We start from the raw sequence: 22,592 nt of genomic DNA, 5'->3' as shown, positions 1-22,592 counted from the left end.
CCGGGCTAAGGGTGGTGGCTGTCCGCTGCGAGCGGCTCAGACCCACTGTTGCTGCCCTGCAGCAGCCCGCCTGGCCTTTCTTTGAGGTGGAAGAGCTCGCTGGGCTGAGAGGGACCGGCGCGTCAGAGGCGCGCAGTGTAGGGAGGTCGGGAGGAACGGAAGAGGCCCCGGGAAATTAGCCTCCACGTGGTGGGCTGCCCTCTCGGGCAGGGGAGGCTTTGTAAAATAATTCGCTTTACCTTCAAAGCAAAGGGAAGACGGGAGCGCCTGAGGCTGTGTCTCCTCAGGGCTCCGGTTGCAGGGAGGAGCCCTGACTGGCCGCACGTGGCTGCTCTAACGCCGCGGCAGCAAGGGAGAAGGGGCAGCAAGGGAGAAGGAAGAAGCAACGGTGGGAGGTCTCCGATATGAAGTGCCCCACCAACGCAGGTAGCACCATATCCGGGCATGCAACAAAAGTACTTCCTAACGGCAAGCTCCCCCGCTTCCCCCATTTCGCATGTTTAATATGGGGCTTAATTTGGGGGAGGGGCTTAATTTGATTTTATGCCAATAAAACATGGTGGGGCTTCCTATTGGTGGAGGCCGTATTGTTGGAGAAACACGGTAGAAAATAAATAATAATCGGACTGGCCTTTAACAAGGCTGTTAGCCACAAGGAAATTATAATGGTGATAATTCTTTTAATTACAAATGTATTGATATATTATTATTTTTTTTAAAAAAAAAGGTTTATTTCAGTGGTGATAATTTTACCTCTGTCATTTTTAAAAACTATGTGAGTTTTATTATTTGTTGTCATTGGTCACCTTGAGAGCTATTAGATGTGAAATGCATTTTGTGCAGAAGACAAAAATCTATAAGTCCATAGTATGGACTTCATTTTATAATTTATTTACCTAATCTATATAGATGCCTATTTCACAAGTGACTCTGGGCAGTGTAAACAATAATTATCTAAACTCATTACAAAATTAAAGCATTAAAAGCTATAAAAACAGATGGTAATAGTAATTGCATTATCTCACAAGTTCACTTGTCCCCTAAGATCTCCAGGCCTGCTGATGTAACAGCAGAAAAGTTTCACTGCCTAGGTTCTGTGAAGTATACCTCCCTAAATGACAGGACTGTGACATACCCATTCTGTCCAATATAGTGAGATGGGTCGATGAAATCGGGGAAAGGCAGTCACTCAAATAACCCAGTCCCATGCCATGTAGGACTTTAAGAATCAACACTAGCACTTTGAATTGGACCCAAAAACAAACTAGTAACCAAGTGCAGCTTATGCAGCAGAAGTGTAGCATGTGCTTTAAAATAGAGTCAAACATCAATGTGAAATTTGCTTCTGTGAAAATGCTATTTTTGGGTAAAACTATTGCCAAATGCTATCCTCCTCTGGTTTATAATGTATAGACAGTGGTTTTTTTTTTCCAAATTATTATTTATTACAATTTCAGGTTATCATATCATTTGATTCTCTAATACTTACATTTATCTTTGGAATTTGCAATTAGCAAGATATTACATGCCACTTGTAGTTTTCTTATCTTTTATAATTTTGGCATTGAATTACATTGTACACTTCTATGGCTCAGTCAAATAGCTTGCTTAATTTTTCTTCATACTTAAGAAAGACTGGAAGAAAATACGAGCATGAATGATTTTGACATGTTGACCTATATAAATGATGAAGATGAAATCATGCAGGTAGCTTATCAGCATTTCTGGGGAGAAAACAAGCAAACCAACCAAATCTTTCTTCTAACTAGGAGCAATCAGTATCATGATAACCTGCAAAAAGAAAACTGATAAGCAAGGAAACATTTCTGTGTATTGCTTTGTGTTTTCCCCCCACTTTGGTCCTTTATGCTTCTGTTTAAGAGTGGTATTTAAATATGTTTCTTAAAAAAATCTGCATCTATATTCCTAATGAGAAGAGTAAAAAAACAATTCTGGTTTATATAAATGAGTAAAATTGGAATTTTCTGACACAAGCATAGATGTAAATGAGCAGTTTCTTAAAACACTAACTAGTTGGAGATTATCTATTACTGTTACAAGCTTTACTTCAAAAGTTTTTTTTAATAGCAGTGATGGTACGTTTAAAAAACCCTTTTATTATTGGATGAGTTATAAAAGAAATTCTTAATGAAAAAAGATTTCAGTTCTCTTGAAGAGCAACACCTTTCTGAGCCCAGCTCAGACACAATTGTTTTAATCACCTACTTCATATCATTTTATTCTATCTGGGAGCAATATAGAAAGGAGAAGGAGGCTTCACAAAGAATGATATTAGACAGGTTGGTCTTTTAACAAAATCATTCCTAAATTATCCTAATTAGAAGTCACCTATTGTGGGATTCTCTTCGCATTCTACTTCACTGCCAACTATATCCTGGTTTTACTGCCTGAATATGAATATTAAATCTTGGGTTGAATCTGTGTTCATTCAGTAGCATCTACAATACATTGCTGGTTTATATAAGTGTCAGAAGTATTTTTATATAAAAGAATTTGGCTGGCCAAATTAAATCCTTTCTGATAATTCTTACTAAAAGGCATCTTTTGTTAAATTATCATAGGCATTTCACTAGAAGTTTTTTCAAAGTAAGTATTTAATTAGTCAATAAGATTAAGCCAAAGAATTACTTATTTAACTAAACAAAGTTACCACGTGATAAAAAATCCTCCCCCCAGGGTAAATAAATTTGTATCTTTTACCATAAACCTTTAGTGATCCTCTGCATTCTTGCACTCTATTTTATTATTATTATGGTTTGTTTCACAGTCAGCCAGATGTTCAGACTAGACCTGGGAGTGGAATAGGCAGATATGAATGTTTGATGGTATTATTGTTACTCTGGATGAATTATGGATATCAGCTATTCTTGTTCTTTAAGATTCAATTTTATGAAGGTAGAATGTCCTAAACTAAATTAAGTGCTTATTCTGTAATTTTCTTGTTATTAATAAATGTTATATTTAACCTCATTTGCTGTATATTTGCTAGTCAGCAAGCCCAGAATAAAAACATCCAAGCTAGTCACTTTTTAAACTTTGCTCAGTTAGCACTTGCTAGTTAGTGCTTTCTAAACGAAAACATCTGAAGTGTGCTCAATAGAATTCTTTATTGGCCAAGTGTGGTTGGACACACAAGGAATTTGTCTTGGTGCAAATACTCTCAGTATACATAAAAGAAAAGATACATTTGTCAAGAATCATAAGGTGTAACACTTAATGATAGTCATAGGGTACAATAAGCAATCAAATCATACTAGGAAACAGTCCATATAAATCATAAGGATACACGCAACAAAGTTGCGGTCATACAGTCCCAAGTGGGAGGGGTGGGTGATAAGGAGTGATGAGAAGATTAACAGTAATAGTGGTGCAGACTTTGTAATAGTTGAAAAGTGTTGAGGGAATTATTTATTTAGCAGAGTGATGGCTTTTGGGGAAAAACTGTCCTTATGTCTGGTGTGCAGTGCTCTATAGCATCGTTTTGAGGATACTAAGGAAAATATTATTTCTCTGAGTTCCCAGATTGGAAGAATATATATATATCAGATTAACAGTCTGATACAACATACTGCTTCACACAATCCATGCAATCAAGATCTTTCTGTCTATGTTACAGGTTATTAAAAAATGCCTTTGACCTGGCATTGTGCATTAGCATATAATCCTATTACACTGTTCCAACTTGCTAACTATTTGCAATTAATTTTTAAAGTAGAAGCTGAATGTAAATAAATAGGTGGAAAAAGGACTCATTTCATATGAACAAATCCACAGCTTGGTATTTGGCATGGTCTTTGAAAAGCTTGCAATGTACACTTAAACCTGAAATGATTTTTTTCAACACTTTCCCCCCATCAATTATAGAAGAAAATACAATGCAGAAAATACAATAAAAGCTTATTCCCAGCTTATTCACAATGGAGCTCCAGCTGTGCAATATGTGATTTGCTACTGATCGAAGCAGCACTCTTGCATTATGTAAATTCTCAGAACAGAGAGATACAGATGTTACATTCTGTCACTGTTCTTGTCTACAGGATTACTTTTCATGTTGTTTTTATAGGTACATAGGTTTCCAGTCACATGATTTGGTTAGTCTCCACCCTTCGAGGAAAGATAGATTGTTTATGTGGCCAGAAATTGTTTGATATGTTTTGTGCAGTGTTAATTTTCAGTTTTGAAAAAATCCTCAATGCATTGTTGCAATAATAAGAAATCATTGGTTTATATTCACACATTTGTGAATATAAAATGGGATAGTGCATACTGTATATACTCGAGTATAAGCCTAGTTTTTCAGCCCATTTTTTGTGCTGAAAAAATCCCCTCGGCTTATACTCGAGTCAGATCCCCTCTGAAAAAAATGGTGTGGAGTCGCGCCTCCGCGGCAGCGACTCCCAACAGCCAGCCGGGAAGGGAAGGCAAAAGCGCTTTGCCTTCCCTTCCCGAGGCAGCGGGACTGGGGCTCGCTCCGGCGGCAGCGACTCCCAACAGCCCCAGCCGGGAAGGGAAAGGCAAAAAGCGCTTTGCCTTTCCCTTCCCGAGGCAGCGGGACTGGGGCCGCTCCGGCGGCAGCGACTCCCAACAGCCCCAGCCGGGAAGGGAAAGGCAAAAGCGCTTTGCCTTTCCCTTCCGAGGCGGTGGGACTGGGGCCGCGCCGGCGGTAGTGACTCCTGACTCAGGGGGCCTCCGAGGAGGGGAAGAGAGTGACTCCTGCCTCCGCTGTCATCATCATCTTCTTCTTTTGGGTTAGTGAATCAATTAAACCTTTCATGATAGTGAGATCGTTTCCCAAATTAATTATTTTTATTTTTGAAATTTACCAGTAGCTGCTGCATTTCCCACCCTCGGCTTATACTCGAGTCAATAAGTTTTCCCAGTTTTTTTGTGTAAAATTAGGTGCCTCGGCTTATATTCGGGTCGACTTATACTCGAGTATATACGGTATTTTATATAATAAACCAATAGAAACCAAAACTGATATATGTACAAACTTGTACAATGGTGTGAAAATCCTGGACTTGCAAAGGCTAGGTTTCACATACTGCAGAGTTAATGGTCATCTGAAATATACTGAAATATAAGACTCAATTTTCCAATCGACTAGTGTGATAGTCTTGGCAGAAGGAAATGGAGGTTTATACCAATCTACGTTAAAAGACCAAAACAACCCATAACAATAAAGCAATTTCTATTTATGTGCAATGAGCTAAACTAGAACGTTTGGTATGAAGTAAGTTTGTGCTACTTCTGGCTGGGTTGTTAATATTTTCAGAAATGCACTGTCCCATTGATGTTATCAACATTTGCAAGTTATGGTAAAGAAACATTGATACATGAAATGAAAATGTTACATTTAATTGAATTTAAATAAATTTTTTAGACAAGTTCATGCTATGCTCTGTCCATGATAATACATTTGTACTAATTGTACTAACGCAGTTCTATTAGAGATATAAGAGAGTAGTTAAGAGGTAAGGTACCAGATATCTTGCCTTGACAGAACCACAAATATTTTCAGGGAAAGGGTACGTGTGTGTGTGTGTGTGTGTGTGTGTGTGTGTGTGTGTACTAGTTTTCCTAGTGTCCATATGCATTTTATATGTGCTTAACATTATCTGTCTTCTTACTATGAATAGGGTTGTGTCCGTGTAAGGGCAAATATGTATTTTGCTATATGCTATGGTACTTTAAAAAACACAATTGCTGTGTCTGTAAGAGAAATGGGACATGTTGTAAAGGACATATTTTTTTTAGCTTTGCAAATGCAGGTTCCAGTTGCTTCCATATGTCTTGGCTTTTTTCACTACAGTTTTGAACTTGTGAATGTCCAGAGGTTTGGTTTTTGATTGTTTCACCTTGCCCGTATGGTATAGAAGGAAGGAAGGGAAAGAGAGATTACCAGCTTTTTCTTTGCATAAAGGAAAAATAGGTTGTCCATTCCTTTTGTCTTCTTTCCTTGCTGTCCTTACTGTAAGTGAAGCCAATAAAATATCTGTATATCTCTGCTCCAAATGTTGTTTTGCACTCTGTTCATTTAATAATTCATTTATCCTTTATTTGTACTTTATAAATAATTTGATTTATTAATCAAACCTATATTCTACCACAATCACAGTTCTCTCAGCAGTTCAAAAAATAAGAAGCATAAAACAAATACAACCCGAACATAGTGCAGGGCAACAGGCCCCAACCCAGGGGTGGGATTCAACCAGTGTTACTACCAGTTCGGTGACTATGTTTTGTGTGCACACACGTGTGTGTAAAACAACCTTAGGCTGTGCTGCCTGGATAGCTGAAAAGCACTGCGCGCAGTTGTGCAGCATTTGAAAAGCCTCTTTTTCCCTGCTTTTTCAACCTCAGCTGTGCCACGCAAAGCAGCTGAGGTTGAAAAAGCAGGAAATAAAGGACAGGTAAGAGCCTGGGCAGGTGGGTGGGCCAAACAGCAGCAAACACAGAACCAGTTCAGTGTCTGCTGCTGCTCTTCAGAGCTACCACTCTATAGAACTGGGCAGAACCGGTAGCATCCCACCCCTGCCCCAACCCTCTGGAAAGGCTCTACTGCCAGCTTTCTCCAGAAGATGGACATTGTTGGGAAACAGACAATTCTCCAAAAGGATACCATTCCAGAGTGCTGGCTCCATTATTAAAAAGTAATGCTTCCAGTGTCAGTCATTCAAAAACTAGAGGACAACCAGCTTCCACTCCTAGCATGATTTAAGTGCAGCGAGGAGATAAGTGCAGGTAAATGAGGCAATTTTGGTGTTACATTACAAATGGAATGCTATAAAGTGTTATTAGCCTTTGATTTGTCAAATAAATCACACTTGGCTGAATTTGCTCAATATTCTAAGCCACAAAAATCAACACTGATGATTGATATAGAGATTTGTTGAGAGGGACACTTGAAATCAAATCTTCAATCAAAAGATTGTGACTTGATCAATCACTTAAATCTTCCTAAAAAGCTTCCTAAAATACTCCATTGCTTTATCTACAAAGCATAATAAGCGTGCATCATACAGTTCATTGAAATGACTTTTACAAAATACTTATTTGCTATTAACTTGTCACTTATGTACTGTATTGTTTAGCAATAGGAAGAGCAAGTTTGGTTGGAGTTTTGACAAATGTGCAGCTCATATAAAACAGGAAGGGAACAGGAAGAAATGCAGGATGGCAGCATGAAGTATAGCAGCACACAGCTGAGGAACAAGTGAACTACTTGTTGACTCTTAGTTATGCCTGTACAACTCTATGGACATATACTTAGGTAAATGTTTACTTCTTGTAGCTATCCTCCTGCCATCTAAAAGTGATCTAGCACAGTGATCGCCAACAGGTGGGCCGCAGCCCACTGGTGGTCCGTGAGAATATTTTGGTGGTCCGCAGTGCGCCCCTGTCTGCAACAGCGGCAATACTGGCAGCGGATGGACTGATGCGCATGAGGAGGGAGGGGAGTGCGTGGGAGATCATGGCATCGGAGCCCTCCCTGGGTGTTCCCTGGCCTGCAAGGGTGTGGGGGTGGGGGAAAAGGAACCTCTAAACTGGTTCTGGGTGGTGGAAATCAGATGTCTGGAAGCCAACAAGCCACATGCTGAAGACCAGATGGCTGGCGGTGAGGTGGGGCAATTCTGCAGTCTCCCTAGCAAACCTGTGTTGTGCCTGCTGCCTCCTGTTTCTGCGTATCGTGGAGGCCGAGCAGCAGCGGGAAGAGCGTGGCCCTCCTGAGCCACAGGAAGTGTTTGCCAGCAATGCCCTCAGAGGGGGAGGATCAACCCTTCTGCTCAGGACTGCAAAGCACTCATCATCCCTCTGGCAGCTGCTAAGCCTCCTCCCACCGTGCTTCTCTTCCTCCTCACCAGAAGTGCTCACACGTCCGGCAGGAAAGAGGAGGCTTGGTTCCTTTCCCCCAACCCCCACCTCTGGGGACAGATAGAAGGGGGGAAGATAGAGAAAGGGAAAGAGGAGAAAGAGAGAGGGAGGGAGGGAGGGAAAGACTGAGAGATGAGAGAAAGAGAGAGAGATATGAGAGATCCCGGTGTTTTGTTTTCTGTGGGTCCAAATGAGTCTTTGAGTATTTAAGGTTGCAGAAACAGGCAGCCAAACTAAGCGCCTGAAGGACCCCATCCTGTCAGTGGGAGTCCAGCGAGCGGCATGCTGGATTCATATTAGTGGTCCACGGGATTTAAAATTATGAGTTTGGTTGTTCCTGAGGTCCAAAAGGTTGGTGACCCCTGATCTAGCAAGCTATTATAGTCCATAGCCAATTCTCTCTATAGAGAGCCCCACTTCCCTAGGCACAATTCATATATGGTAACCCCATTAAAACCTTCCTAGTAAGGAATAGGATGAGAGATAACAGTAGGGAGAGCCAGACAGAATAACAAGAATCCTACTATTTGGAGATTTATACTTATAACAGCTGCATGTTATACATTCATACATTACAAAGAGGAAATGTAAATACTGATATATATGTATGTGTGTATTGGTTGGAAATTCTTAAGTATCAGTACAAAGGAAACAATCCAACAAATATTTGGATTCACTCCCATCCCATATGTGTCTGTAGAAGCAAGTTGCATTAATTCAGTAGGAATTATATTAGGACTACATATAAGACTGCCTTAAATTACACTGAGTATAATTGAATAGGATTCTTTTCTTCATAACCTTCAGAACAATTAAATCATATTGCAAGTAAATAAAACTTGTAAATAGTAACGTGTGAATAAAACTTGGGTAATTATCTGTATCATAAATTCTTTGAACAATCTGGCAATTCAAAAGATATAAAAGAAAAGGGAAAATAGAAATAATTGGGGTAGAACCCAATTGCTTATACATAAATAAAATGAATTCATGTAAAATCAATAGAGCAAAAGGAACTAAACCAAATCTCACTTGCACAACTGTTTCTTTACCCATCCAGTGTCTATTGATACACAGACATTGCAGGATTAAAAGTCAATGGTAATTTTCTGGTAGACTTTTATTTCTTTTAATGATGTTTAATGACTGTAGAGGTGTCTCTGGGATATTGCCCAACCATATCTAATTTGTGGGTTTGGATGTTAGGTTTGAGAATTATTATTTTAATGTGACTCCATTTGTATTGGTTGTGCCAATTGTTTATCTTAATGACAAAGTTTTGCTTCTATATCTTACTAATGCTGTAAAATCCTTTGAAAATCTGTCTTGGAAAGTGTGATAGGGACTGCACTTATGCTTTATTGTTAAAATTGAATGGTTTGTACTGTATGTACAGAAACTACCACAACACAATTTAAAAAAAAAAGATCTTACTTCAAATTTTTTTAATGGCCACTGTTTTTTTTCCACTTAGATCAAGAAGTTTGTGAGTAGGATCTTCCAAGAACTGAACATGTCACAATTGTGTTTCAAGGCACAACCTGAAAGCACTCTCTCCCTTTCTAATCAATCCTTATGAAAATGTTCAGAAAAACTGGCTTTGGTCCAGTACTATTAACTTCTATAGGCATTTACTTCCATAGATTTTCAGGGATTTGGGAAAAAATAATCTGCGTTGAACTGTATAGCAGAACTAGATATTGTAGCCATAGAAACAAAACATCTTAAAAGCATTTTCTGAGCAGCCCTGTATGGATGAATAAAGTAAGTGCAGTCCCTAACATGCAAGACTTATCAGCAATACCATACAGCAGTCATTATAACAGGAAAAGACATAAGCCGTGAAGGGAGTTATGGTGCCAGACTGATAATATTATGATTAGCCATGACAAGACCTTTGGTCTCAGTGGCTGCCAAGAATATGCCAAAAAAAGTCTGCTTCCTCCCAATGTCCAGATAGTTAGGGACATAATGGGAATCCAAATAATGCAGATGAGAAGCAGTGAAATATCTTTATTTGAAACAGAAGCGATAACAGTTTTGTAGCTATGCTGCTGAAACTGTATTTAAGGAAATGAAATTATGAACTATAAAAAGCATGCCTTGAACTACTGTACTTTAATGCATAACTGTCAGAGTTGAAGGACATGGTGCGAATTACCTTGATACCGAAAAAGAAAATTGACAGTGAACGTGTTTTTTTAAAAAATCACTTCATTCATTTCATAAACATTTTCATTGAAATGTTTCCTTCTTGTGACAGTTTCCAGAGCAATTAAAGCCTAATCATCCCCTGTGCAAAATTGGTTTGAAAGAACTGTGTTAGCACCATGCTCTTCCTTGTTTTCTTAAGCAATTGGTTTCATCAAAGAGCTGTTCCAAAGATTACATCAGCTGGAATTACAGGCTTGCTCACATCCCCATGAAACTCAGTTGACTGAACTCCATTGCCACCCAAAACAGCAAGCGCCTTTGTATGTGAGTGACTATAAACATTTCTTTTAAGTGAAGGCAGATACAATTGCAGATATACCAAGAAGTCCTTGTTTCAGAAAAAGCCATTGGTATTTCTTATTGAGAAAAAGGCATTTTCAGATTATTCAGATCTGAACAAATTCAGATTATTTAGAAGGAGAAAAGAATAATGAAAGGCAAATTTTCTTTGAGTCCTCTTGCCTTGCTTATATAACATCATTTAGATCCTGATCTCTGTCACAACTGGTTCACATGATTTGTCAATACTTTAGCTGCTGTCTGCCAGAGTCAGTATACTAAGTTGCTGTAGGAGTAGAACCTTGTTACTCTATGATAGCAGCAAAAAAAAATTTAAAAAAATTTAAAGGATGCCTTTCTGATTTCCCCCCTCCAAAGACCAAATCTGGTCATCCGTCAGTTATCATGGCTATCAGTGATCCGCAGCTCACAGAAACTTCTAACTTTTCATAAAATTTTTGGCTGGAAAAAAATTCTACTAGCCTCCTAATTCACTGATATCTGATAAACAGTCTTTTTATTTAATGATTATTAAATACTTTTACTTGGTTTTGTGATGATGTGGGATTGGCATTTAATAATTTGGTTTTAACATGAGCTGCTCTTAGATTTGTCACATATATACTATCTCTGTCTTGTATTTCTGTCTCTGCTGTCTGCTGCCTGCCTGCCTGCCTGCCTGCCTGCCTGCCTGCCTGCCTGCCTACCTACCTGCCTACCTACCTACCTATCTATCTATCTATCTATCTATCTATCTATCTATCTATCTATCTATCTATCTATCTATCTATCTATATCACCATCATCACTGTCCAATTCCGGGAAACAGCTACACTACCTGTATGGGATCACTGACAAAAGTAATTAGAAAACATGTTGGAACTAAACAGAGGTGTTTGTCATTCATCTAGGGACTTGCATTGTACAATCCTTTCACTATTATTTTCATGTGACCATTTACTTTAAGATGCCAGCATGCTTGTTATACTCTGACTATGAAGCAGAGGCTAGAGAAAATATTTCTGCTTCTTAGTAAATCAGTGTAAAGATATTCTGTTTTATTCATTCATTCATGGCCATTCTCTTGGCTTCCTTTATAACTACAGTTCCTGTATATGATTGTTAGCAGGCACTTATGCATGCTTTTCCAGCTTTTATTCCAGGAATATTGCCTAAAACAAGCAGAATGGTTCTCATGCATTTTCAGAAACAGTCACCATGAAAAAGGAAAGAACAAAAACTGCCATAATTTTGTCTGTGTGCAAGTGTGTGTGTGTGTGTGTGTGTGTGTGTTTCACACAGTGGATCAAATCTTTCCTATATCTGCATCCAAGCTATCTGGTTGTGATCAGATGATTACAGCCCAAGGAAATGATTGGAGAGAGCTGGCTGGCTGCAGCTGCACTGTAGGCTGTTTGCAGGGACAACGAGCTACTGTTTTTTAAGCATAGCATCAACATAGAAGTTATTTTGTGGGTTTCAGGATGCAGCTATGGGCTGTGCTGCCAGCATTGTTCTGCTCCAAGCCTTTCGTTCAGTGGTACAAAGGAATTGTGTGCATATTTGTAGACGACGGCAAGAGGAATTGTCACATGAATTCCTGCCTCTGGAGAGTGATGATGAAATGAGCAGACCCAGAACTCTCAACATTATGGTATAGTATACTTTTATCAAGTGGGTACAGTTGAAAGGGTAATTAGGACAGAAGCTTTATTTTGTTTTCTGGACAGTAGGGAAGAGAATAATAGAACATCTGCTAATACTCCTGAAACTGTGAAAACCTCTCATTGAAATTTTGTTACCTATAGTGTGCAGCTGATTTTCACTTTCCTCTATAATGAAGGTAGGGAAGGCTTGTAGACAAGATGACATTTTGCTATTTCATTTGTTCTGTGTTTTATTTTCAGTCTAATGAAATGTAGTGGCTTGCGACCTAATCATCATGCATAGCATCTTCATTCTTGAATCCTAATACGTAGCCAATATATAAAAACTATGCATCTACTACAAACTTCTCTTGCAGCACAGCTATATTCTTGAGCAAGGGGTTTGTATTGCTTGCTATAATAGAAAATCATTCTATATTTCCTGTTATTAGATCTGATTTATTCTTGGTTAAAAGAGTCATGTTGATACAAGTGAAAAGACATACCTTTATTTTGAACCCAGGCCTTTTATTGCCTTTGGATTTCATTAAGCACATTTAAGAGTAGAAGTCTGATGCATTGGAAGTTCACCCACTTCCAGATTTTGAAAGCATACCCTTTAACTTAATTACTTAGTTACTTAATATTTTGCTGGTTTGGTTATAACATAATATATTACAAAACTGGTTCTTGGTGTTTTCCTAAATTACCATGATTATAGTATTGCATTAATATATTGCCTGAGTTTTCACAAAGCTATAGGTATGACATTCCTTGATGCTGCTAATAATGTTCAGAACTGTATGCAATTCTTTATTGGATATATGGATATAAAGTATCACTGAATATAACCAAGGTTCCTCCTACACTTTATCCTACAAATCTGTTTATAATTCAGACATACTTTGATACCTGAAGGATTATTTGTAGTCCAGGCTCATATCTCACAGTTTGTATTGTAAGAACTTTCTGTCTCTCTTGTATCTATATGCCAGGTGTATCATCATTCATTTGTATCATGTTAAATAAAGTTGTGGTCCAGATAAATTGTTCCCTAATTTTAGCAAATGATATTTCCAGTATTCAAGGTAATTGGCTGCTTAGGGACAAATTGTTGCTATGGAAATGATCCTGCTTTTTAATATATTTCTAACACTCTCGAGCCAAAATCACTAGGATAGTATATATAATGCTAATCCCAATAAACATAATAAATCTAAGAAAAAACAGTATAGCAGTCAGATTAAAAACTCTTGCTTTTTAGTAAGATAGGGAAAATGTAGAACAAGATGTAGGCCTGAATCATATCATTGTACTGTATATGTACCATTCCCTGCTAAGCACCACTCATTGTGTGGCACATTTATGACAATATGCCAAATATAAATAAAGCCAGTTTTTACCCGTGTCCTCCCAAGTGAAAATTTCTACTCTAGAAATTATCTTGTAAAACAAGAAACAATTGCCCACATCCTATGAACGTACCTGAAAATCACCTGGAGTCGAATGCCAGTAATGCAGTGAATAGATTCCACAAATAAAAAAACCCAAACAAATTATGATATATATCTAGAATGCTGACCCAGGATATAGTGTAGAAACCATGACTGACCAAAAACTTCACACAACCTCTCACACTAAGACAATGTGTGAGAAAAAACAAAGCTGTAATCCATATAAATGTGATTTTGTTTTGTGGATTAGCTTGGATGAAAATACAATATGCAGGGAAGTGAAGGTATTGGTTTAATCATGAATGAAAAGCCTAAAATATATGTTAAAATCTATACAACCAAGGTGTATGTCTGGGTTTATAAAACTAGAATCCACCCATCCCAAGTTGATGATCACTGCATGATACACTCCTGTAAAAGGTGATAATCAGAGAGCCAGAAATGAGTTTGTGCAAAAATTGTGCAATGTTCTTAATGTGAATAGAAGAAGAATATTATCATAGGTGACATAAACTGATGTCTGGTAATGAGTTGAGAAAATGCAGAAAAAGTGACTGAATCTTTAGGAAACATAAAAAGAAATAAGAATGATAACTGGCTTAATGCCTAATTTGCTTATAAGAAAGATTAAAGATAAGCAAGGATATAAGGGTGAGAAAGTTTACTGAATATTGTCACAATATTTTTAGTTAGTGTCAAAACTGGATTTCAGAGAATTGGTGGGAATAAAAAAAATTAAGTGAAAGAAAAGAGTGAAAATGAACAATTATAGAAAGAGATAGTACATGTGTGTGAAAGTCTTGGAAAATACACTAATCTCCTGAAATAATGAATTAAAAGCAGACATGAGGCAAGAGAATGTGGAAGTTGCTTAGAACAGGGTGCAAATGATGGCTCTATGTTTCACAGTGGCATAGAAGAGTGAGGATTCACAGTAATGAAGAAAGTTGCTTGGTGGAATGATAGAGTGAAGGTGGGTGTGAATGAGAAAAATTGACATAAGAATAATTGCTGCAAAAAGGATGAGAGAAAGATATTACATACATTAGAAGAAAGATGATAGATGATAGATAGATACATAGATACATAGTTATATAGATGAGAGATATATGAGAGAGCGAGTTGCAACAAAGTAGTTAAAGAGAGTAAGCAATGCTTAAGATTAAAAAAGAAATGCAGAGTTACATGGATACAAATTAAAAATGTTTTGAAAGAGAATGAAGATGGTTAAGCAAAGAGTAAATATAATTACAGATAAAAGTGAGGAAATATTTGGGCTGAATATGAGATGATAAAATGCTGGAAGTAATATTTTGGAAATCTGTATGAAGATAATAATACTATATCTAAGAACAGAATTGATGGAATAATTAATTTCCAAGAAAAAAAAAATCAAGGCTTATATAACCACATGTACAGGTTGTTGTTGTGGGGAAAATAGGAGGTCTGTTGGATATGTTTGCTGCCTTATGTTATTTGTAAAAACAATAAAGGCAGGATACAAATAAATAAATAAATATTCTGGTCCAATCCAATTGATTCTGAGTTATTTGATTTACATGGAAGTGAAGCATGCAAAAGAATGCATGGAATATATAACAAATTATTTAATATATTTCACAATGTTAATATAAGAATGCATGGCATTCCCTTGGTTGTTTAATTGATCTACAGACATGTGTATAAGGAATTTTATAGCATTGTACAGGTATATTGCTTAAGAAATGTGAATATACTTTTTCTATGCAGTTCATGTTTTGTTGCTGGCTTAGAATCCAAATGATTTTCAGCAAATGCTAGGTAGGTTTCATGATTCACTTCAGAGTATGGATCTTAAAACTTGCTCTTAAAAAGACCAAGGTAGCATTCATAAGAAAGATATAATTGCATGTACTTTGTGGAAACATTTCTGTCATCTGGTGATTGTCCAGATTTTTGTAGTCTATATAATGGGAGTTGTACTCCTGGAACTGCTTTCAAATTGGAATTTGACCCTAATATTTTAGACTGGAGCCTTGTTAAGTAGAGCTAAATCTTACTTTGCTGTCTGGTTGTTTTATAGGTCACTCAAAAATTTTGTTGCATGATCATATTTATTAATTATTAAAGTTGATGTATTTTTGATTGATTTATAATGCATGCATCACTAAGCTGTTCTAAGTAGATGTACCTAATAAACAACATTGTGTACCTTCAATAACACATTCTTATTTATATAACTATTCTCATGTGAAACTCAAATATTGTTTCCTGATATCTCAAATATTTCTTGATTTTATATAAATGGCATAGTACTATGTGGTGACCAATCAAGCTGATTAGCAGTTTGGTCAATTAAATAGATGTTATTTATGATTCATGATTTTTGTATTGAAACTATCATTCTAATCTGGGACATAATAGCAAATATACACAGCTAGCTCCTTTTTGGGTATCATAGTGATGAACAATTAGAATGTTATATTTAAGAATTATGCACGTTCAAACAAAAATAGAGTCATGAATGATTGGATGCTAAAGGAACATGAATTGAATAATAAAATTGACTAATTTGAAAGAAGTATTTTGATGAGGGCTCGATTATATAGACAGTATGACAGCATGAATGAACATCAAATTACAAAACAAATATATAAAAGAAGAAAAAATTGATGGAGAAAAAAAACAGACTGGGAATTTTTTAGTTGGATAGAGTTAATAAGTTCCTAGAAAAAAGTGAGGTAAGAATTTTAAAAAGTTAAATGCAATGTTTGATTTGATGTATGGAAATGTTGGAAGCAATGACAGTAAGCAAGTGTAAAGAGGTATCATGCATAGTGTTGATGTAAACTAGATTCTTATCTCATGCCTTTACTTTCTTCCACTTACTATATCTTATGTGTTTTCTATGATCTGTATAATGTTGCTGTTTACTTTGACAATAAAGAGTGGGATGGTATGCATGCATTAGATAAAAATAATAAATGGACTAATGGGTAGTTCCATGTAGTTCACAAGCCATATCATAAACAGTCCTATTGTCAGGTTCCATAATGTTAAAGAAATCCCAAATAACACTGCAGAATATTAACCCAGTCACATATCCATGTGACATATTATTCTGAGCAAAGATGAGCAATTTTATCCACGAGGGATCTAGCAGCCATATCACTTCAATATGCCATACAATTGATTCCTCACTTACTCTTTCCTAAGATACCATAAACAGAACCATTTGATGAGAAACTATTCATATAATAGGCATGAAGAAGTGTGTTTTTACCACTGTAATTATCACAAGCTGGGTGTGGCTTCGTACCTGTTAATAGTCATATTCATTATTTATTACCGCTGTCACTCTAGACATCCCTTCACTTCCTACATTTCACAGAGTTCTTCAGTAAATCAAGAAGCACATGGGATCACTGACTGAAGAAAGGCTACACTGGATTCCAATATCCTGGCCACCTCCCTTTTCCACCAGACAATTAGGTATATGATGGAACTACCAGTTTTTACATTTTCTGAGAAAATCGCAAAGCATAGCAGAACTTCTTAATTCACTGCCCTAAGATACAGCTTTGGATTTCTCTTACATAAATCCTTTTTTTATTAAGCCCCAACTATGATTAGGGGATCTCCTGCATACAGTATCTGTTCTCTCACCCAGAGGGCAGATCTCCCACAATGCACCTAATCTCTTACTTAGAACTAGATTAGCTTTATTCACTATCAAATCCTTTTATCAAGGCTCAGGCATAATTCATCCATGGCCATAGCTATAAAAATATATGTCTCAACTCCCCTTTTTCTATGTTGCAAGATTTGATTAATGCCAGCATGCAAACCAAACTTAGGACCTCGTGCTCCTTTAAATACCAGCGTTATATCTTTGGCTCATGTGCTGCCTCATCTGGAGATGCCTTGCCTGTTTAGATCTGGGCTCAAGTTTTCCTTTCTTGACTATCCAACGAAAATGGTGACTAACATGTTTCTTGTTCATTCTCAAACATGTAATATTGGAGGAAAGTGCATCTACAGTGTCTTCCTTGTCGGTCCCACTTATTCTATAACATATAAATTTATTATTAAACCTTTGTTATAGGTTGATTATGTGTATGATCGTTTAAAAATATGAAGTTTATTATGTATTATAATGTATTATTGGTTATTTGTTGAAAATGACTACCTTAATATCAATTATTAAATCTGAAACACTGAAGCTTGTTTGGTCTATGGTATGTTGATGCAAAATTTATCTCTTTTTTAGATGCCAATTTTAAAGTATGCTGTATGTCATATCAAAAGATTAATAGGTGTATGAACCATTATTGCTCTAAATGATAATGACTAGTTACCACTGCAGAGTATATATATGAGAAGATTTTTATCAGACTAGATTCAATTGGCTTTTATGGTTATATCTCTCTTCTATGCTTTCTTTTTTGCTGATAAATAGTTATTTAAACTAAACAGCTTTCTGTAAACCTATTACCCTACCAATATTATGAGAAGAAAATACTGCTGGATCTTATTAAATGAGACCTTTTCAGAAAATAAGTATGGTACAGTGCAAAATCAGGTGGCTACTGAACCATCCATACTGCAGCCTAAGTATAAAGATTTCACCAATGCATCCCATATAGAAACATCTTGGAAAAGGGCAAGCACTGAGTAAATTGGAATCTACAGGACTGTGTGAATACAAAATGGTAGAGTGTGACATTGATGAAAACTGTATTTCAACATCCATTAGAAAAATAGGACATCTTTCTGGGTCATTGTTAATAGACTGCTGTTTCTTCTGGAAGCTGTATATAATGTTAGGTACTGGTGTCATAAATATGAATAGGTATGAATATCCCAGTAAAAAGCAGTATTTGAAAAAAGGACCAATAAAGGGAAAGATACTAAATGCCAATTGACTTAAAGATAATGCTAGAAAGAAAAGCTAATGTTACAGCTGATGCTAGAAAGAAGAGCTACATAGAGGAACTGCAGGCAAATAAAACAGATGGGGAAAAAAAGGAAGTTAGAAGTGAAATCAGGAGCTTGATTAAAAAAAGTCTTAACATAAAATGCTCTAATTAAATTGGCACTGTGCTGTTGTTATTAGAATTCACTGTTTCACTGTGGTCTCACATTGACTTGTCTTAATACTTTTCTAATATTCTGTTGTTATTAGTTTGAAAATTCCCCTGCCCCCCACTCCTCTGTACAGAGAAAAATAAGTGACCAATAAGTGCTTTGCATTTGAGACCCATGGATGCTTTTATGCATATATATTCCTGAGTCAGGAGCGGAAGCTGTTCTTCACAGCAAGCAAATAGCATTCATTTTATTTTAGAATCTATGCTAAGTATCCCATGTAAATATGTGGGCAAATATTACTGATATCAGCAACAGGGTTGGTGTGTGTCTGACACACTTAGTCACAATAATTGTGCCTTTGCAATCCACAACTCTGAGCCCCATCAAATAGCTTTTAAGTTCTATGGAAAAGTTGTTCCAACTGGGCCAAATGCTGGACCAACATTTGTCTTTTTGTCTCCCAAAGGGATTGCTTCCTGCTGAAGAAATTTCAGCCACCCACCCTCATGTTATTTATAGAATTTGTTTTAGGGCTGATTTTGATTCTACTTTATTGGCGTAGTTTCCTTACTTTTTCATTGTTCTACATCAGTGATTTTCAAATTTGGCAACTTAAGATATGTGGATTTCAACTTCCAGAATTCCCCAGCCAGCATGAAGTTCATACATCTTCAAGTTGCCAAGTTTGAAAAACACTGTTGTACAGAATCCCAGAGCTTCTTGATCTGAAAAGCTCCTTCAGCTTTTGTGGGATTGCATTATAGTGTGTAAAGCCAGGAAGCCTGCAGATCACCAGATGTACTGGTGTATACTGAAAGGATACTGATATGTACACTACAAATTGTTTTCTTTTTCCTTCTGGAAAACCAGTTTTGAAAGGGAATAATAATTAAAAAGAAAGAATAGCTTTCGGAGTTTTAAAACAAACTTCCAAAAAGATATCAAAGTGATATCATAGAATGAAAACCAACTCTTATTGTTATTAGTTTATTATATTTCCATCACGTTATTGCTGCAATTAGTCTAATATTGTACATTCCATGCATGTACTAGATGAGGTTATATGTAATACATTTGACAGTCGCCAGTTTGGGAAAGACTGACTTAGTTGTAATGGATTTTATATTCTCAGCCACAGGTTTTTCTGTTTTTAGTTCTTTTCAAGTAATTTGTCACAGATTGAACATGTGATCCTCAAAGACTCTTAAATTAACTAAGCCATAGGCATATATTCCAGCAGACATTGCCAAAACAATGGCCAACTGGTTGTGTTTAGGAAGCTTGGAATAGAAAACAATAGTCTTTTTCTACTGCTGGTTCCCTGCAATTAGTATTAAGCTATCCTGCCTAGTATTCAGCAGTTAGTTATATCAATATTGATAGCCTCATCCTGGAAGAATCTGTCTGGTCCCCTTTTAAAGCTATCCAAATTGGCTGCCCTTACTAGAACAGCTGGCAGTGAATCTTTTGAATTACCCAAGTCCCAACAAATTCAGTTTTTGGTGTTCACTGCACTGGATGGATTTTTAGTTTTCAGCGTATACATTGTAAGGAATGCTAATTGGGGAAAATAAAAACTAACTTGTTTTGTTTTCATCCTTCTCACATATGGTTGGTAAGGGGAAAGGGGCATTGTGAAGACATATCCTGCTAATTGTTACAGACAAAACAGCTTTTCAAAAAACAGTGAATGAGAAGCATTCATTTTATTACACCGACTTGAGAAAGGATATATGATGATCTTCTATGTTGCCTGAACAACAGTTTTTAATATTTTCTTAAACAGGATATTTTTAACTTTTTAACTTCTACTTGTAATCATGATACATACGTCTTTTGCTATAAATGAAATCTTCATTGTAAACTTAGCATTTTCCTCAATGTATTATTCCATAAAATGTGTTTGTTTTATAGCTTTAACAGGACGCCTTTGAACAATCTCATATTTAAGAACGATTCTCATTTATAAATTAGTGGTGTATCTTCACTTCACTCCACAATTGTAATGTATATGGTTTCTTTTCTTTTTCTCCTAATATTTGGAAACTTAGGTCTGAATAATAGTTCCTTCAATCTGAGTGTTTTTATTAGGAGTGATCAAATTATCCTACTTACAAACAGATTTGGGAAATTGCGTATGAAAATATTTGGCTATTCATTCATACCCATCAAAAATATGCTCTAAGTTCAAGAATAGACAATAGCAATAGCACTTAGACTTATATGCAAATTATATGCAGTGTTTTACAGTCCTCTCTAAGCAGTTTACAAAGTCAGCATATTGTCCCCAACAATCAGGGACCTCCTTTTACTGACCTTGGAAGGATGGAAGTTTGAGTCAACCTTGAGCTGGTGAGATTCGAACTGCTGAACTACTGGCAGTTGGCAATCAGCAGAATTAGCCTGCAGTACTGCACTCTAACCCCTGCACCATCATGGCTCACAATCTGTACCCTGCCTGATGTTACTAAGCATCCAATCTCAGCAGTGCCAGCCAAAGACCAATTTTGAGGAATGATAGTTACAATAACTGAAATACAACTTCTGTTATGGTTCACAATTAGGCATGGTGGCTGAGCATGCATGAAGTTTGAACACAACAAAATCTGGTGGGCCACAGAAGGAGATTCTGGTTCCTGAATTCCACTGTTACCAATTGTTTCTTATCCTCCTACTTCTTTGGATCTGGTGTTTGTCTTTGCTAAAGGAAGGGAAGGGAAAGGTTGGAATTCACTCCTCTGTCTTCTTGCAGAAATTGGCTGTCTTTTCCATGACACTCTTGTCTTTTCCAACCCATTTCAGTGCATCACTTCACATTTTCTCAATGGAGAAAGAAAGGAACAACTCTACATTTGAAGCAATTATGGTTGGCTCCATTAAGGGCAGGCACATTTTGCAGGTCATGGTGATGCCTACCTTGCTCTCCATGTTTTTAGACCCTTCCCTGCTAGCTTCCCTAGCAAAAGCATCTGTGGCAATCACTCTGTTTCTTTACTATACCTGTGTTCTTCCGCAGGCGGTTTCCCTGGGTGAAGAATAAGCTAGATTGAAAGAAAAGGGAACAAAAAGAAAAGGCTCCCTTTTATCTCCCTTGCCAACATCCACCCTGCTATCACTGTTTACATCTTCATCCTCACAATATTCTCTTTTTGCATAAGCAACATTACAAAAAATGCAAAAAAGAAGTCAGAAATAGCAAGCAAAACAAATTAAAGACATGAAATAAAATAAAAGGCTGCATCTTTTGGGAATATCCATGTTTTGGGATAGTATGTATTCCAGCTTTTTGTATTAAATTCTATGTGTGTTTAGTTTGATTTAATTTCCATGAAAACCACAGTCATTTTTGTCTCTTTCTGTAACATTGCAGCACCCCCCCTCCCCAAAAAATCCTAAATCTGGTTACCTTATGAGATCTGGTACTTTCTACGGTTTTTAGCTATTTTAGTGGATGGGAAATTTGGTTAGTGGGTAAATTATATTTTAAAAATCTATAAATAATATTTTTATTTTATTTTGGAGTCTTGATGAAGTTCTATCTGAAGTTGTACAGGAATACCTGGTGCTGAATCTGCGTATGTGGTTATTCTTAAAAGCTTTTGATAATTATATAGCAGTTTGCAGAAAAACCATGTTTATGAGCCTTTAATATAATGTAATAGAATGATGCTGTCTTAATGATAAATATATAGAAATCTGCATTAATCATGAATATTGAAGTTACTATAAGGACAGAATCAGAGGTGTCTGCAGGATCTGATACAAAAAAAAAAAAAAAAATGAAGATGATGGCCATGATAGTGTTATATCAAGTCTGCCTGTTTTTTTCTTTTTGTTTGTTTGTTTGCATGCAGTGTATGTAAAAACAGGCAGAACTTAAAGTCACAAAATCAACCACTGTCTTGGTTTTTTGACCATATTGTACACTGCCTTGCCCACAGATGAAGTACTGCTAAAATGCAACATCATTCCACATTGTATTTAACACAATTTCCATCCAGGAGTACCAAAACTGATTCTCCAAGTTCCGTTC

At 36.7% G+C, this 22,592-nt stretch overlaps 1 protein-coding gene across 7 annotated transcripts in view; it reads left to right on the top strand.

The window, feature by feature from the left end:
* DOCK10 (dedicator of cytokinesis 10) overlaps positions 1 to 22,592 on the top strand; it is a 173,842-nt gene that overhangs the window by 21,445 nt on the left and 129,805 nt on the right. For 4 of the 7 annotated variants that reach the window (XM_087965033.1, XM_087965036.1, XM_087965040.1 and 1 more), the window contains exon 1: positions 11,803 to 12,043. The exons of 1 other annotated variant lie outside the window; for it this stretch is intronic. In XM_087965033.1, the coding sequence (XP_087821159.1) occupies positions 11,882 to 12,043 (162 nt within the window). In that variant the 5' untranslated portion in view covers positions 11,803 to 11,881. Of the gene's footprint in view, positions 1 to 11,801; positions 12,044 to 22,592 lie in introns of those variants that run through there. 2 more of the 7 variants (XM_087965041.1, XM_087965035.1) reach the window with 2 other exon arrangements.

This window comes from Notechis scutatus, chromosome 4, assembly GCF_049901735.1.
Source record: "Notechis scutatus isolate UNSWTSFEM ecotype Mainland chromosome 4, rNotScu1.2, whole genome shotgun sequence".
In the NCBI taxonomy this organism is placed as follows: domain Eukaryota; kingdom Metazoa; phylum Chordata; class Lepidosauria; order Squamata; family Elapidae; genus Notechis; species Notechis scutatus.
Note: the sequence above shows the minus strand (reverse complement) of the source record. Positions and strands in the feature narration are given on the sequence as shown.